At 41.1% G+C, this 12934-nt stretch overlaps 1 protein-coding gene across 1 annotated transcript in view; it reads right to left on the bottom strand.

Moving 5' to 3' along the window:
• Positions 1–7609: 7609 nt before the first annotated feature.
• Positions 7610–12934, bottom strand: part of LOC310937531 (melanoma receptor tyrosine-protein kinase-like) — a gene marked incomplete at its 5' end in the record, with an annotated part of 31151 nt that continues 25826 nt past the window's right edge. Inside the window, 7 exons of the mRNA XM_083901814.1 lie at positions 7610–8250; positions 8330–8423; positions 8505–8648; positions 8763–8860; positions 8958–9104; positions 9271–9346; positions 9429–9584. Of these exons, the coding sequence (XP_083757940.1) occupies positions 7916–8250; positions 8330–8423; positions 8505–8648; positions 8763–8860; positions 8958–9104; positions 9271–9346; positions 9429–9584 (1050 nt within the window). The 3' untranslated portion in view covers positions 7610–7915. The remainder of the gene's footprint in view (positions 8251–8329; positions 8424–8504; positions 8649–8762; positions 8861–8957; positions 9105–9270; positions 9347–9428; positions 9585–12934) is intronic.

Below are 12934 nucleotides of genomic sequence, written 5' to 3'. Positions count from 1 at the left end.
TAGTTCGGCTCTATTTTAACCTGGGACTCTACTTGCTCTTAATTGCAAGTCGTCACAGTCAGGTTGTGTCTGAAACACATTTAAAACGTATTTTGGAGTCTTGTAGTCTGTTTCGGTGCAAGGGATACATCACTTTGGATCGTGTTGTTAATTTCATTCAACAGTTACAAACCTCTGGCGTACTCTACTGCGGTCACGGCAGCCATCTCTAAATTTCAAGTGTGCCCTTACAGCCAACACTATGGCAAATACTAATAAGACAACTGGGAAAGTCAGTGCGTTTGGCTAGCTTACTGCAGCGTGTAGAAACTTCCGTTTTTTTAAAGATTTTTATATAAATAAAGAGGTGTGTCTCATCAAGCAAATGTGATCCTGCACTGATTTTGGGCCAGCAGCTGAAATAACCTGGAAGCTATTGAGCTAAAATGCTAATATTTACATTTAAAAAAAATACTATTAAAAAATTGGGAAGTATTTAAATGGAATAAAAAGAGTTGTGTCTTGAGTAGGCAGTCTAGTACTATGTTTCTGCACTGATTTGGAGTATTTAGGTCACATCACCTGGAGGCTATTGATGCTGAGGCTGCCTTATCTCACTGATAACTGACACTCTGACACTCAGATACATGAGGGGATATAAACTGTTGTTTCCTAAACTATGCAGTTTACCTCGAGTCAAACTCAGTTCCATATTTTTTCATCTCTTTGACTTTGTCTGCTATAAGAGCATGAACTGGTGCCTGTGTCATTAAGATTTAAGATTGTGTTGGACAGTGGCCATGTGTTAAAAGGAGACATGCAGTGATATAAAATATGAAATCTGTAGTCTGATACCTCACCTCTGGCAAATGTACATACAATTCAGTTCAATTCAATTTGATTTGTATAGCGCAAATCATAACATACATTATCTCAAGGCTCTGTACATAGACAACATCATGCAGAGCAGAGAAACCCAACATGTGAAAAAAACTTTTAACAGAAGAAGAAGTCTTTGACAGAACCAGACTCAAAGATGTGCAGCCATCTGCCTCGACCGGTTGGGGTGAAAGGAAAAATGGGGGACAGAGGAGAGGTGGGAGGTAGAGACAGAAGAAAGAGACAAGGAGCAGATATACAACTGTATCATGTTATAAATGTAAACAGGACAGTTAGAGTCAGTCATGACATGTTTATAGAACTACAGTCATTTATATAAGCAGCAGCAGAGATTGATAAAAATTATACTGATACTGACTTTTAATGATAGCATCATAATAACGGTGATGATATGTATGATAATAATAACCTCAAAACTGGATCTGGATCCTGCAACCTGCAAGATGAGGACACAGAGAGAGAGAGAGAGGAAAGGAAGGAAAAACACAAACTAGGGAAAGAAAGAACAAGGTTAATGACATATAATGTAGTCATATTCATACCCTGAGTGTGAAAGAGTGAGTGTGCATGCACCATAGGAAGTCTAACTTTAAATACAGAGAGAGTGTCCGCCTCCTGAACTGTCAGTGAGAGCTGGTTCCACAGGAGAGGAGCCTGGTTACTGAAGGCTCTGCCTCCCATTCTGCTCTTACACACTCTGGGAACCACAAGTTAGGCCTGAGTTTTGAGACGGAAGTGATCTGTTAGGGTGATAAGATAAAACTAGGTCATTCAGGTATGAAGAGGCCTGAACATTAAGTTATTTGTATGTAAGGAGGAGGATTTTAAATTGAATTCTAAACTGTACGGCACATGTGTCAAAATCAAGGCCCGGGGCCAGATCATTTTATGTGGCCTGCGAGGTCTATGCTGCTTTAAGGCGTGTGTTGACCATAAACTACATTTCGCACAATGCAGTGACGGCATCCCGCCACTAGTTTGCAGTGTATCATTGTTTCATGCAACGAATGAAATTGAAATTGAAATATCCACACATGATCCCAAAATGTCCAGGAATAGAAAGATTGATGCAGATGGAAGGCAGTTTCAAGAAAGATGGGAAGGTGAATACATGTTTGCGCTTCAAGGAGAAAAACCGGTATGTCTTTTGTGTTATGAGGCCATGTCAGTCTTCAAAGAGTACAATCTACGTCAGCATTTTGACACCAAACAAGGAGCCAAGTATGCCAAAGTTAGCCTTCAAGAAAAACAACAAATTGTCAAAGAATTAAAAGGCAAACTGCGATGGCAGCAGAAAGTGTTCACAAAAGCCATAACCAAAAACCAATACGGCAGTGAAAGCTAGCTTTATTGTGGCTGAAGAAATAGCCGTGCTTCAAAGTCTTTTTCTGCGGGTGCGTTTACATGTAGTTACATTTATTCTGTCTTACAGTTACATCTGGCCCTTTGAGGGCAACCATTATGATGATGTGGCCCTCAGTGAAAATGAGTTTGACACCCCTGGACTAGACCATTATCTGAGGCCAAGAGAAGGTCATTACTAACTTTAGCTAGTGCTGTGTCTGTGCTATGATGTAATCTAAAACCTGACTGAAAATCTTTAAACAGGTTAATACAAACGTGTGCAACGTTAACTTGACCGGAAGCGGTTTATCTCTGTGTCAAGTGCTAACAGCTAACTGACGTGGCCGTGACAAAGCGGTCACTTCCGGTTTGAACGAACTAACAACGAAACTGTGCCACCTGCTTATGCTAATCGACTAGCTTTAGCTGAATGACTCAGTGGTTTGACTCCGCCCACAGAAAAAGTAACATGATCTGAGGAAGAAGAGAAAAGTGAGATTGATGCCATCACCGTGAGTAACTGTGTGTGTGTGTGTGTGTGTGTTTGTGTATGTGTGTGTGAGAGAGAGAGAGCGTGCACGTGTGTGTGTGTTTGTCATAAACACCAGGGGCCTGTTGAATGAAACCAGGATTAGGGATTATGCTGGGTTATGTTGCTATTCCTGCCCTGCTGAAAAAACCAGCTTAGATTGACCAGGCTGGTCAGGCTGGCAGACCAGCCTGACCAGCCTAAGCTGGTTTGGAGGGGTTTTGGACACTTTAGCTGGTTAAGCTGGTCACAATGGTCCAGCTTAGGCTGGTCCATTCACAGGTCACAGTGGTCTAGCTGGTCACCATTGCTGGTTAAGCTGGTCACAGTGGTATAGCTGGTCACCATACCTGGTTAAGCTGGTCACAGTGGTATAGCCGGTCACAGTGGTATAGCTGGTTAAGCTGGTCAGAGTTTGGTCACGCAAAGCATATATTATGCAATAAACACTTGAATCTTGGAAAACATTTATTGAAAATTATCTACAATATAAAATCAAATTCAGCATATTTCAGGACACTGGAACACAAACAATAAAATAAGTCAACAATCAACACCTGTTGGCCTCAAGAACAGCTTTTAAATTAGAAAAGGTAGTTAGCTCTACTTGCACGCAAGTACTCTTGTCTGAAGGAACTTCACCTGTTTGGACTCCCCTCCTGGCATTTTATAGACTGCGCTCTGTAGGAATTCCCACACATGCTTACACTGCTTTGGATATTCAATGTCGAAGATGAAATTGCCTTAAAGCAGACATCAATGGCCTGAATCATGCTCCAAAGCCTCTCCGGCAACAATAGTAAAAGCCTGAGATGGATTGTGATTGTCATTCCCCAGTGTCAGGACATAGGTGTAGGGTCTGGATCTGGCCTCATGAAGATACTCCACCATGTTTGTTCCAGGCTAAAAAAAAAAAGAAACGAAGAAAGAATGCAAGAGAGCAAATGTGAGTGAGTAAGAACCAAATGTCTATCAACTATAGTAGAATTAAAACTAGACATTGTGAGGACCATTTTCCTGGTGCCCACAAGAACAATGAGACTTTGTTAGGATTACTATTTGGAAAAGATTCAGTGCATTTATAATTCAAAAAGTTGAACTACCTTTCACTGCACATAACAAAATATTCCAAACTTTTTTTGTTTGTCTTAATGGTTATGGCATATAGCTCACATTATAGAAAACCATTAAATAAAGGATTCAGACCTGAACTGACCTAAGAAGCCACAAATTGATTGAGGGTCTATCATTACAATAAACATGTTCTGAAAATGTGTGCAGCCCACCTATGGGGAAAAAAAAAAGGAAATTATATTTAATAAGAATTTATACAAAAAAGGAATGATCAGTGTTTGTCAAACCTGGAAATGACGATGCTCTAAAATGTCTTGTTTTTTTCCACAAACCTTAACAATTCAGTTTTAATGATTTATTTGTTATGTGGAGCAAAGAAACAAAGCAAATATCCACATTTAAGAAACTAAAACAATCAGAAATCTTGTTTTAATAATGAAAAAAGCTTCAAACCGATTCATCGATTATCAAAATAGTTGACGATTAATTTAGCAATAGATTGTTTCAGCTCTATATTAACTATTCAGATATCACCATGCCAAAAGCAATGCATTCAATATATATATATATGTGTATATATATACACATATACATATATATATATGTAATATACACATACATACATAATATACAGCCATCCCATAACTGCGCTTAGTCTGCCATCAACGCCGAAACATACCCCTTGTATATATATACATACATATATATATATACATACATATATATATGAATGTATATATATATGTAATATACACATACATACATAATATACAGCCTTCCCAACTCTGCGCTTAGTCTGCCATCAACGCCGAAACATACCCCCTTACACCCCCCCCCCCCCACGGAATCCCACTCCGAACTCACCTCAAAACTGTATGTGTGTGTGCGTGTGTCTGTGCGTGTGTGTACGTATGTGTATGTGTGTGTGCGTGTGTCTGTGCGTGTGTGTACGAATGTGTATGTGTGTGTGCGTGTGTCTGTGTACGTGTGTGTACGTGTAGGTGATAAATTGCATACATAAATAATAAAGTAAATTGAGTTAACGTTACATGACTTCGGGATATTTAGCCCGCGACGAGAGAGACGTTCCGGTGGAGACGATAGCTTGTGAGCTTCCATGCTAGCGGCTTAATGGCTAGCTACGTTGTTATCCAAACCAACCCACCAGCCTCGACAATATAAATATACTACTTTAATAGAAAACGCAACACAAAGTGTGAATTATATACCGTATGTAGTGTGCACAGACCTTTTGTTCCCGTTTTCCTTCGCCGGTACGGTTCCCCGGTGGTGGCTCGCGCTTCGCGGTCTTCAGAACCTGGCGAGGTGTGTGTTGCGTCATCTTCTGTCGACGTGATGACGTGTGTGACGTTTGACGCACAGACAACGTTGATGGATTTTGACCCAATCAAGTTTTGAAGTTTTTTGGCACATAAAGTACATGTGCCAAAATAATGATATTTTTTTCTCTTTGACCACACCGATCACTTTATAGAGTATTGGTGTGTCATTGATATATAAACTGTGAAACAAATATGAGGAAATATTTGCTCTTTGCTCTTCAAAAGCATTGCTCTTCATGGTTTGAATGGATCACAGGTATTAGGACAGTCCATGTAAATCCTCTAAAAACAATAGTTCATGAATTCATTTTCTCAACCTGCCTTTGCCTCTTCATGGGAAAGAGGGACTATTATTGTTTTGATATATTTTTGTAGAGCAAACACAATAGACCTGTTGTAGGTTTTAGCCATAACTTTTAATCTACTAACCAGCACTGCCTTGTGGCTTCCCTATTACACACACATACACACACACATATATATACATATATATATGTATATATATACACACACACATATATTTATATATATATACACGCATATATATATATATATATATATATATATATATATATATATATATATATATATATATATATATATATATATCAGGATGTATTATTTATACATATCATGACAATTATGAGCCATGCTTGCCCAGTCCAGCCTGGTCAGTCTAAGAGGCTGGCCATCCAACCAGCTTGCCCAGTTTACCATACGGGTTTTGCTGGTCTGTCCAGCTGACAAGCTAGACAGACCAGCTGACTCCAGCCTACCAGCCGGGTTTTGCTGGTCAGGCAGGTTGACACCAGCTTAGCCTGACTGGGTGACCCGCCATACCAGCTGGCCAGCGACTGACACAACAGCCTGGCCAGCTTGTCCAGCTTGGTAAACCAACTAAACCAGCCTAAGACCAGCTAAGACCAGCTAAGACAAGCTAAAACCAGCTAAAACCATCAACCATCCTAAGCTGGTCTAAGCTGGTTTTTTCAGCAGGGTGGCTAGCCTCAGGTCACTGGTGCATAAATTACCATGGCGATGTATGCTTTGCAGTCAGTTGTATGAAAGTTAATAAAAAAGAGGAATCAGTGTCCCTGTCATCAATCAATCAATAAACAGGTTAGCAGGTTAGCTCACATTTAATAACAATTACAATGAAAAAAAGACACATTTAAAAAACAAAAACATTCAATGCGACAACATTTCATTTCAATAATTTCACTAAATATTTATTTTCTCAAATGTTTCCTCTGGTTGTTCATCGCTACCTCACTGTTTTATTTTCACGTTATGTCAAACATTCTCCCTGAGATCTCGGAATTTCCAAGGTTAAGGACTGACTCCTACATAGGATTTCCAAGATGGCCGCCCACGATACATACACTGTGACTTTTACTGTTGATTTCACTTCTGTCTTGTTTTTTTTATAATATATATATCATATTATATTATATTTTTAATAAAATTCGTCGTACACGTCGTACTTTTCCATTTTTATTCGTAAACATGTTAATACGATGATTGAGTGAAATATCACATTAACGACTGCTATCGATAACAGTGGCTTGCTTGATTATTTTTCGACTTTTGGACTGGAGCGCGTTAACTCAGGGTGACATCGTCCCCATTTCCGACTTCCGATGTAAACGAAATGCAGTGTAAATATTGCGTTCGGTCATATTCCTGTTTTATTTTTTTATTGATTGAATGAGATGAGGTAACAATTTTTACAACTTTATTTTGCGATTTTTGATTCTAAATTGAATTTGGAAAAACAAATGATCCTGGGATTAATAATCCAGGGTTTGGCTCAATATCCTGAACAACACAAACACATTATTTCAAATTATTTCAAGTCATGCGTCACTGAACTTTCTGAAACTGTCCAGCAGGAGGCGCTGTATGTAAGGAAATGTCGCTCCGTACATTGAGCCAGGCTCCGCCCACCCCCTCGCTCTGGGTTTTCCGGACGATCTTCTTCTATCTTCGTACATCAACAGAAAAGACCAGAGAATGTTATCGGATGCTGAATATTTTAGACGAATAAAAACACTATTTCTCAATTATCACGTGAACATTAATATTTACATCGTTACCTTGGCAATCACTGCACTAACATATAAGTAACTAACTATAAGAAATATCTAGTATTTACCGTAAAGATTGTTTGTATGCCCCCCTTCTGGTGAACCTAGCAGAGTTTGCACAAGTTGAGGATGTGAAATTACAACATCGGGGTCAACGGACACGTCCTACTTAATATCGGGATGAGCTAACAATCATTTATTCAAACAATAACAGGCTAGCTGGACAAAAAGCTAACAGCCAGTTAGAAACTAGGTTTTTGTGACTAGCCAGCTAGCATTTTCACTTAATATCCCTACAAGAACAAGCTAGCTCAGAGTCAACGTAAACGTTAAATGTTTGTGTAAGACTTTGTGTTAAATATTAAAATGTTTGTGCTAAACGGAAAATAACTGCAGAAGCTCACACCTCATAATACATCACTGTGCTCATAATACAATGTTTCTTTGACATAATTATCAAATGCTACATTTACATTTTTAAATACTGTTCATTTCCACGCTCTTTGTTTTTCGTATTTCCTCCAAATAAATTCACACAAATACTGACACGACACAACAAATGCAGAAATCGAGTTCGTCTGGATCCTGGATCCTAATGCAAACGTGAGCTTCTCTGTCCACAGTCTGAATCTGCAGGGTCTGACTGCTGCTGCTACCCTCTAACGGACAGGAGTGTGCAATGCAGCACCCTGAGCCAAGTACTCAAGGTTCTCTGCCGCTGGAAGGAACTTGCCGTTACCGGTAAAGGAAGTGTTTGCGGGGGAGTTGCCCTGAGGCAGGAAGTCTGCCTGGTAGTCCGGGTTGTCCAGGCTGTCGCTGGCCACCAGGGGCAGAAAGTTCTGCGTGGTGTTCAGGTATTCTGGTCTGGGATCCCGTTGTGACAGTGGGAGCGAGGCAGCGCCCCAACCCGGGCACAAGTCCTCATAGTTGGGATTACGGACCTCAGAGAGTCTGCTGCTGCAGCTGGTCTCACCCATGCTCTGGTTCATGTACTCTAAAGAAACACATGAGCTAATTATTGATTTTCCCTGAGCTTATTGATGGTTTGTGATCAGTCTGAGTTGAGTTCGTACCGTGACCAGTGATGTCGTCGTTTTCCAGTGAGTTGTGAGTGGGATCAGTGATGTATCTCAGAGCGATGCTGTTTTCTCGGACCACTCCACCGTTCTGATAAAAACACAGAAACACATCCATCATCTGCAAAAACAGTCACTCGTCAACTCTTTAAGTGGATCTGTGGCTCTGTACCGTGGGGTTGCAGGGTCGGTCGTCATGGTTACCCATTCCTTTGTAAGGTAGCAGGTACTCTTCTGCATCGACCATGTCCTCCGTGTCGTCAGCACTCAGCAGTCGAGAGTAAAACCTGCTGTCCGATGGACTAGGCAGGTCGCCCTGGGAAACCAGTCAGGAACCGTCAGTGACATGGTCTGAGAGAGCCAACCAAGTAAAAACCCTGGCCCACAACCAACGAGAAAAACCTTGACCCAGAACCAGTGAGAAATGTACCTGTATGACCAGGTATCTGGACGGGTCTCTGGCCATTTTTGAAAATTCCACAGCCAGCTCTCTAAACCTGGGACGACTGGATGGTTCGATCATCCAACCTGAGGACGACAGAAGGTCAACGTCAGTGACCAGAGGGCAGGTCTTCATCATCATCATTATCATCATCATCATCAGTGTGTCTTTCAGGACACTCACACTTGACCATCATCATGTAGACGTCAATGGTGCAGATCGGTGGTTGAGGAAGTCGTTCTCCTCGTTCCAGTACCGACGATATCTCACTGGCCGGAATCCCGTCGTACGGCTTTGAACCAAAGGTCATGACCTCCCACACGGTCACACCTGCCGAGTCACAAACCCAGGAACATGGATTTTTCAGATTAAACCCCCCAATTTTTTTTTTTTTTCACTTCAGATTAAACCCAGGAACATGATTTTCTATTTTTCAGATTAAACCCTGGAACATGGATGTTCAACCTGGATTAATCCAGGAACATGTTTGACTGACCGTAGCTCCACACATCGCTCTGATGAGTGTACTTCCACTGCAGGATGGACTCTAACGCCATCCACTTGATAGGAACCTACAGGAAGCACAGAGGGGTGTATGTGAGATTTAACTGCTCACATACACACACACACACACACTCAGAGTCACACACACACCTTCCCTCCATCAGCGTGGTACTCCTTCTCGTCAGACGTGAGCAATTTGGCGAGACCGAAGTCTGTGATCTTGATGTGATTTGGAGTTTTCACCAGGACGTTTCTTGCCGCCAGGTCACGATGAACCAGGTGACGATCCTCCAGGTAACTCATCCCCTACACATACACACACACACACACACACACACACACACACACACACACACACACACACACACACACACACACACACACACACACACACACACACACACTCACACACACACACACACCCACACACACACACACACACTGCTGTTCAGGATAAGTCTATATGAGCTGCAGACACAGGCCCTTTCTCAATCCAAGTATGCAAGTATGTACTTGATACATACTTGAGAAGTACGACTGGAATACATACTAGCCAAGTACAGGAGTACACGACTATGATCTCTTCAATTGGAACAGCAATTGGCTGTATATACATACATATATGTATATGTACTCTATATATACAGTATATATCGCACACAGGCCCATGGTTGGTGTAGCGGTTAGCGCTCTCGCCTTTGCAGCAACAAGACACAGGTTCCTGAGTTCAAGCCTAGGTTGGAACAAAGAGCCTTTCTGCTAGTAGTTTGCATGTTCTCCCAGTGTTTCTCATGCTTCCTCCCACAATTCAAACACATGCAGATTTGGGGATTAGGTGAACTGGTCACTCTAAATTGACTGTAGGTGTGAGAGTGAATGGTTGTTTGTCTCTATATGTGGCCCTGTGATGGAGGGGCGAGCTGTCCAGGGTGTACCCTGCCTATCGCCCTATGTCAGCTGAGAAAGGAACAGCACCCCCCGCAACCGTCCGGTGGAGGATAATGCGGTAGATAATGGATGGATGGATATACACACACATAAATACATGTCCATATTATATTTAGATACATATATAATGTAAGAATGTGGCCAAAAATGGTTACTACACTCAAATTCAAAATACTGCGGTGAGGCGTATCTGCCTCCCCTCCAGACTCGAGGTTGCCAGAGCGGTTCGCATATCCTCCGTCAGCAACAAGCGACTATGGTGAGCAACAAATCCTACACTGTAAATTCATCGTTTGTTTGCTAAGTAATCATTTATTTATTGTGATTACAGAGAGACCTACAAAACACATTCTCTATTCGATACTGTATGTAGATCAGTCACTGTGTTGTTGTTATGCTTATTGAGCCAATGCAGACTTGGTAGTGAGAAACACTCAGGTATACAGGTTACCGTGTGAATGTTGTGATGAATGCCAGTTAAGGCCACATTATACTTCTCCGACTGCGTAATGCGTTATCCGACTGCGTAACCACGGAGACCCCTCAAGCCTTCATACTTCTCCACCGTGGTGACGGATACGCACTGCAATTTCCCGCCCAATCAGTCGGGGTCGCTACGCAAGGTTGTTGTGCTTTTAGCTACAGTGAGCAATGGCGTCCGAGAGAGAACGACTGTTGTTGTTGTTGCAGCAGAATAACATTAAAACAGTGGCCGTTTATCACTTTTCTGTGTCCCGGTATGGAGGACCATACCTGACATATCAATAAATAAATAAATAAATAAATAAATGCATAAATAAATAAATAAATAAATAAATAAATACAGAAATAAATACAGACATAAATAAATAAATAAATATATAAATGCATAAATATAGAAATAAATGCTTTATATTTATTTCTACATTTCTGTTCACCTACATTTATTTATTTATTTATTTCTGTTCACCTACATTTATTTATTTCTACATTTCTGTTCACCTACATTTATTTATTTCTGTATTTCTGTGTCCATATGTTAATGAGGTAGGAGGTCCTAACCTCAGTCAGACAGCATGATTGGTCAAATCGGAGAGCCAGACAAGAGCAAACGATTCCCACCCCGAGTCGTGCTACCTTTGACGTTGCAAATAAGCTCCAGTCAGCCAGGATTTTTTCTCTCCACACCTGTGCCAGCGGAGAGACGGCTCAGGTTTATGAACCTGCGCTTGCAGTGTCCACCCCCGTCTTAAACATTAGCGCAAGCTCGTTCGCACTGCACGCACACACACACACACGCACGCACGCGCGCGCGCGCACGCACGCACACACACACACACACACACACACACACACACACACACACACACACACACTAATCAATGGGGTACAGACGCAGCACAAACACGCACGCGGGGATTGGATTGGAACAGAATGGCTACTTGTGAACTTATTAAATGTTTTTTTAACTTAGAAAATATATACATTTATATATTCTATATTTTATAAAATATAAAATAAAATGCTTGAGGGGCTTAACTGGGGCTACAAAGATTTTTGACGGGACTATAGCACCCCCTATCCCCGGTGTAGCAGGAATCAGCGCCACAGGCAGAAGTAGTAGACCCAAATCGAGCACACTCCTGTAACCAATCATGCTGTCTGACTGAGGTTAGGACCTCCTACCTCATTAACATACGGACACAGAAATAAATAAATAAATAAATGTAGGTGAACAGAAATGTAGAAATAAATAAATGTAGGTGAACAGAAATAAATAAATAAATAAATGTAGGTGAACAGAAATAAATATAAAGCATTTATTTATTTATTTATGCATTTCTATATTTTTTATTTTTTTTATTTCTGTATTTCTGTATTTATTTATGCATTTATTTGTGTATTTATTTATGCATTTATTGTTGCATTTATTTATTTATTCCTGTATTTATTTATTTATTTATGCATTTATTTATTTATTGATATGTCAGGTATGGTCCTCCATATCCCGGAATGCAGTTTTAATCATTTGAGGCGAGAAATTTAGCCATTTAGAGCCATGTGCTGTGTGTATTAAGATATGACTTATTTATAGTTTGGCAGCGACGTTGTCAGCGGTGATCAGCTCCGCCTCTGTGGACCCTCGGTGCGCACAGTGGCTCTCCGACAGGCTATCCGTTGACGCAGAGGGCTCTGCGTAACCTACGTAGAGCACTTTACACAGGATTATAAATTGGGCTTACCCGTATGTGGACTTGTCGCATCCTCTGGCTGTTAATCAATAAACCAGGTTATGAGCACTAACCCTGCGACGTTTATGAGAACACGAATCATAGAGGCAGGAGTGGGATTTGAACCCACGGTGGTTGAGGCATAAGTGTAGCGCTCCCGAAATTACGCTAAGCCAAGCGTAAGATTTCATTCCATCGAGTGGAGACCGGATGCCCATACCAGGACAGTGCTAATGCTGCTAGCGTTAGCTCTGCTGCTAATGTTTGTTTCTATGATCAAAATGAATAACGTTATTACTTGACAGTTCAAAGTATAAGAAATGTCCATCCAAGCTATGATGCTAACTAAGTCAAGCTTAACTTACCTGTCTCAGAGAACAGTAGCCAATTCTGCATCCGTTTTGAAATTCCTCTCAGCTTTCAACTCTCTCCACCATTCAAAAGCATGTCCTATATAGACCCTCGCTTTGCCGCAAACTTTATCTTTCCGTTTTTTAC

The sequence above is a fragment of the Microchirus variegatus genome, assembly GCF_963457635.1.
Source record: "Microchirus variegatus genome assembly, chromosome: 15".
NCBI lineage: Eukaryota > Metazoa > Chordata > Actinopteri > Pleuronectiformes > Soleidae > Microchirus > Microchirus variegatus.
Note: the sequence above shows the minus strand (reverse complement) of the source record. Positions and strands in the feature narration are given on the sequence as shown.